The 3,898-nt window shown below is 35.0% G+C and overlaps 1 protein-coding gene across 1 annotated transcript; it reads right to left on the reverse strand.

Annotated features, from left to right (window-relative positions):
* Positions 1-769: 769 nt before the first annotated feature.
* LOC113273877 (major latex protein 146-like) lies at positions 770-2,113 on the reverse strand. Its single transcript, XM_026523465.1, has 2 exons — positions 1,906-2,113; positions 770-1,148 (listed from the first exon to the last, which is right to left on the reverse strand). Exons 1-2 carry the CDS (start codon positions 2,090-2,092, stop codon positions 874-876), a joined length of 462 nt encoding a protein of 153 aa, XP_026379250.1. The 5' UTR covers positions 2,093-2,113; the 3' UTR covers positions 770-873.
* Between the last annotated feature and the right edge of the window lie 1,785 nt (positions 2,114-3,898).

A 3,898-nucleotide genomic window follows, 5' to 3' on the forward strand; every position in this document is an offset into this window, starting at 1 on the left:
TGTACATTAAATCAATATTTATATATTTATAAAAATGCCATTGTTTTAAAAATATGTCAAAAAAATTAAAAAACTATATTCAAAATACACACGGGATTTTTGTAAAATTTATATATTTGAAAAGCTCTTTGAATTATCTAACTAACAAGTACAAATAAGAGTATTAAATTTTTATTTTACGATTTTTTTTCATTGTTATCAAATCTGGTGGTCTCACTATTGACCATAAAAATTTGTTCTTTTCTCCTGATAATTGGTCATAAATGTTGCCTTTTTTGTCATATTAGTATGAGATTTTTTAATCATAATTATTAACTTCTACGGAGAATGGGTCATTGTCCCAAATACTTTTAAAACATGGTTCTAATGGACGAGTAAAAATAAATATTGGTGAAATGGATACCAAAAAAATAGTATGAATGAAACTGGATTCATCCTGGCTTAAACTTAAAAAAGAGCGAAGATGAAACTGGATGCATCCTGATGTAAATTAAAAATAAGAAAAAATACTTGAAAATGAGTTGGATGAAACTGTTTACATCCTGCCTATTTTACATTCTCGTCCATTTGAACATTATCAAATTTTACATGTCTTTTTCACCCAGGAATTATCGTTATTGAATTAATTGACCAATTTTGTATAACTTCTATCTACTATAAGTAATTTCAAATCTCTTAATCTATAAAGGATTGACATGCACACAAACACAACACAAGTATACACACCATATCTGAAACCGAAAGAGTCGCAAGTACGTACGCTTAATAATTAAGCAAATAAGTTGCCTTTTATTGCATAGATATACTTATATATATATGGTGGACTAGTACGTAATTGGGGTTTCTTAGTAATGGTTATACATATGGTACTGTTCAGTAGAGCCGAGAACTCAGTTCATTAGTGACTAACTGGAGGGCGTCCATATAAGCAGTTGGATCAGGGATATCAGCGTTAACCTTCTCAAACTCCAAGGACCATTTTACGAAGCTCCCATTTCCAGTAGCGCACTGCTTCGGAACCACATCAAGTTTAACATTTAAAGTTTTATAATAATTCATGATTTCTCCTTCCGTAAACTCATAAGCCATTGACCTCTTCTCCTTGTTGAATGATGTTAATCTATCCTTCAGTGCCATTTCCGGTCCCTCTGTATTGATTCACCATCTCGTTAATTAATCATCCAATATATATTCAAAGTAGAATAAAATAATTACCGTAGAAGATTGGTGTGAATTTTTCTGTTGCAAAAAGCTTATAAACATTAATCCTAAATAAAATGTGGGATGCCCAGTGGTGACGTCCCAGTTTTTCAAAGATTACCAAGGCCTTCCAATTAATGACATTCACCGCCAAATTACACCATTGCTAAATGCCGGTAGTGAGGTGGGTACCGATCCACAGCAAACAAAATAAACCCATCCTAGTGTTACGCGTGCACACGTCGCCTTTAGCAATTATGAAAATTTAAGGCTGTCCCAAAATAATTTTCACGAGAAAAAAATAATTTTTTTTCACAAATTTGTTAAAAAGACCAAAATCAACAACTTTTGGGTGAAAAGTACATTTAGATTTTGATACTATTTAAATGGACAAAAATATAAAAATAGTCAGGATGTAAACAGTTTCATCCTACCCATTTTCAAATACTTTTTCTTATTTTCAATGTACATCAGGATGCATCCGGTTTTATCCTTGCTATTTTTTAAGTTTAAGTCAGGATGAATCCAGTTTTATCCTTGCTATTTTTTTGGTGTCCATTTCACCCATACTAATTTTTACTCGTTCATTTGAACCATGTTTTAAAATTATTTGGACAAATGACCCATTTTCCGTTTTTTTGGGACATGTAGCATAATTCATAAACAGTAACTCCATAATTTGAAATAATATAAAAATCTACCGACCAATGGTATATTTCCAAAGCCTGGAAGAGCCAATGCTAGTTCCATCTCCTTCAGTGATTTCGACACTTTTGAACATACTAGGAACAAACTTAGGCAGTTGAGTAACATTGTAACTAAACATGCCAAAGTACTTATCCGCACTGCATTTTGTTTCAGCTTCAAATCCAAGCTTATGAAGTTGAGCCATATTTCTATGTATATCAACTAATTTCACTCTTATAATTTTGTACGGAGTATTACATCTATCTATCAGTTTATATAGAGAGTCGGAGAGACTTCAAGTTGCAGAAATAAAGCTCAAGTGGGTCTTCAAGTTGCATCGACCACCCAACAATGAAGATTGAAAATTCGATTCCCTCATCCTTTTGCTTGTAGTTTGGCCGGGGCATCTTAAGAGGGAGATGTGACGAGTATATCTGGTCCCCATTTTTTTACAACTTCAGAAGATGCCCAAAGGAAGCTTGGTAAAATTAAAGCAGAGGATATCTACATGTCCTGGTTAGGCGCCTTTATTTGAGGCATTAGTTACTGAGACTATTGCTTGGCAAGGGAATTTCAAATTATATGTTCTCAGCCGAATAAGATATGACCAACTGATTTATGTGCACATAAACGGCTAACAAATGCACAAGTGGATTTAGATACAGATACTCTTTCTTACATTGGCAGCTCTCTAAATTAAGAAATGTCGTTAATGCACCAGTATTCCCAACTATCATCTTGCAATTTTGCGTCAAGGTTCGTTGTCTACTCTTGGGTTGATGTCTTCCAGCTTGGCCCTCAGAATTTTACTTGCATGTTGAGTCACCTTCTTCAAGAGTGCTTGCTTTGCTGTTTCGAATCTCCAAAACAGAGAGCTTCATTACTTTGTGTTGCTTTGAATACCTTACCTCGAAGCAACCATGGTTATGTCAGAGACGAACTTCCGTGAGATTTCAAAGTACCTCTGCGAAGAGGGATTGATGTATGTGAAGAAGGATTTTAAATTGGTTAAACAACCGGATATTGAAGTGTCAAATCTATAAGTGATTTAAGTTTATGGAAAGGTCAAAAGAATACGTTCCTCAGCATTTCGCTTGGGGTCATTACTATCATTATTTGACGCCTGATGGTCTTGAATTCCTTCGTACTCACTTGAATCCACCTTCTGTGGAGGATAGTAGAGCACCAAAGGATGATCTTCCTGGAGGTAAACCAGCATATACTTAACACTTCTCGAGAAACCGGCGGTTTTGGTCGTGTAGCTGGAGGTGGCTTTGTCACTGGCACAGCCAGCTCAGGTCTTCCTTAAATGGGATCTTATTATGCCTTAGTTACCACAAGTTTAAATTAGCTTTGTGTAAACACCCTATTATTGACATAAGGTTATGAGAAGACTAATCTCAATACACAATACAATTCTCTGAAAAGCTCCGTCTCTCTCTGGAGAATAGCTCTCATTTTATAGGCAAAGCCTGGTATGAAGGTACCGTACACGTGTCCCCTAATATCTTTTCTCTTTAGCCGTACACGTGTATTATTACAAATGAGGTTTATTTAGGAAACCACTAATCATCTTCTGGAGGCAGCCTATTTGTACCTGTTGGAACAATTGCCGAAATCCGCCTGCAAAACAATCACAAAGAAAAACCAAACAAATAATGTTATGGCTGAGTTACGACCATGTCGCTCTTTTTAAGACGTTTCGCGGCTCTGCCCAAGATTGTGCAAGCAGTTCTTCCATGTCGCGTCGTCCCCAGGATAAAACAGCCGAGTAAATCTTTTTAACAACCACTCTTGCACTTTAAGAGTATGTGATATTTGTACACCTCTCTTCTTGCTCAAAATCAAACTTGTAGAAAACGATTGTTGATTACAATAGTTTTCTTTCTCTCAAAGAATTCATTTTTCTTTTTCTTTCAAAACTCCAAAGACATTAAAGAAAAAACTCTATCTTTATTTCCAACCAAAAATATGTTTTTGTACTCAAGAATTTCAATAGTTAATGCACTTC

Source organism: Papaver somniferum, chromosome 4 (assembly GCF_003573695.1).
Source record: "Papaver somniferum cultivar HN1 chromosome 4, ASM357369v1, whole genome shotgun sequence".
NCBI lineage: Eukaryota > Viridiplantae > Streptophyta > Magnoliopsida > Ranunculales > Papaveraceae > Papaver > Papaver somniferum.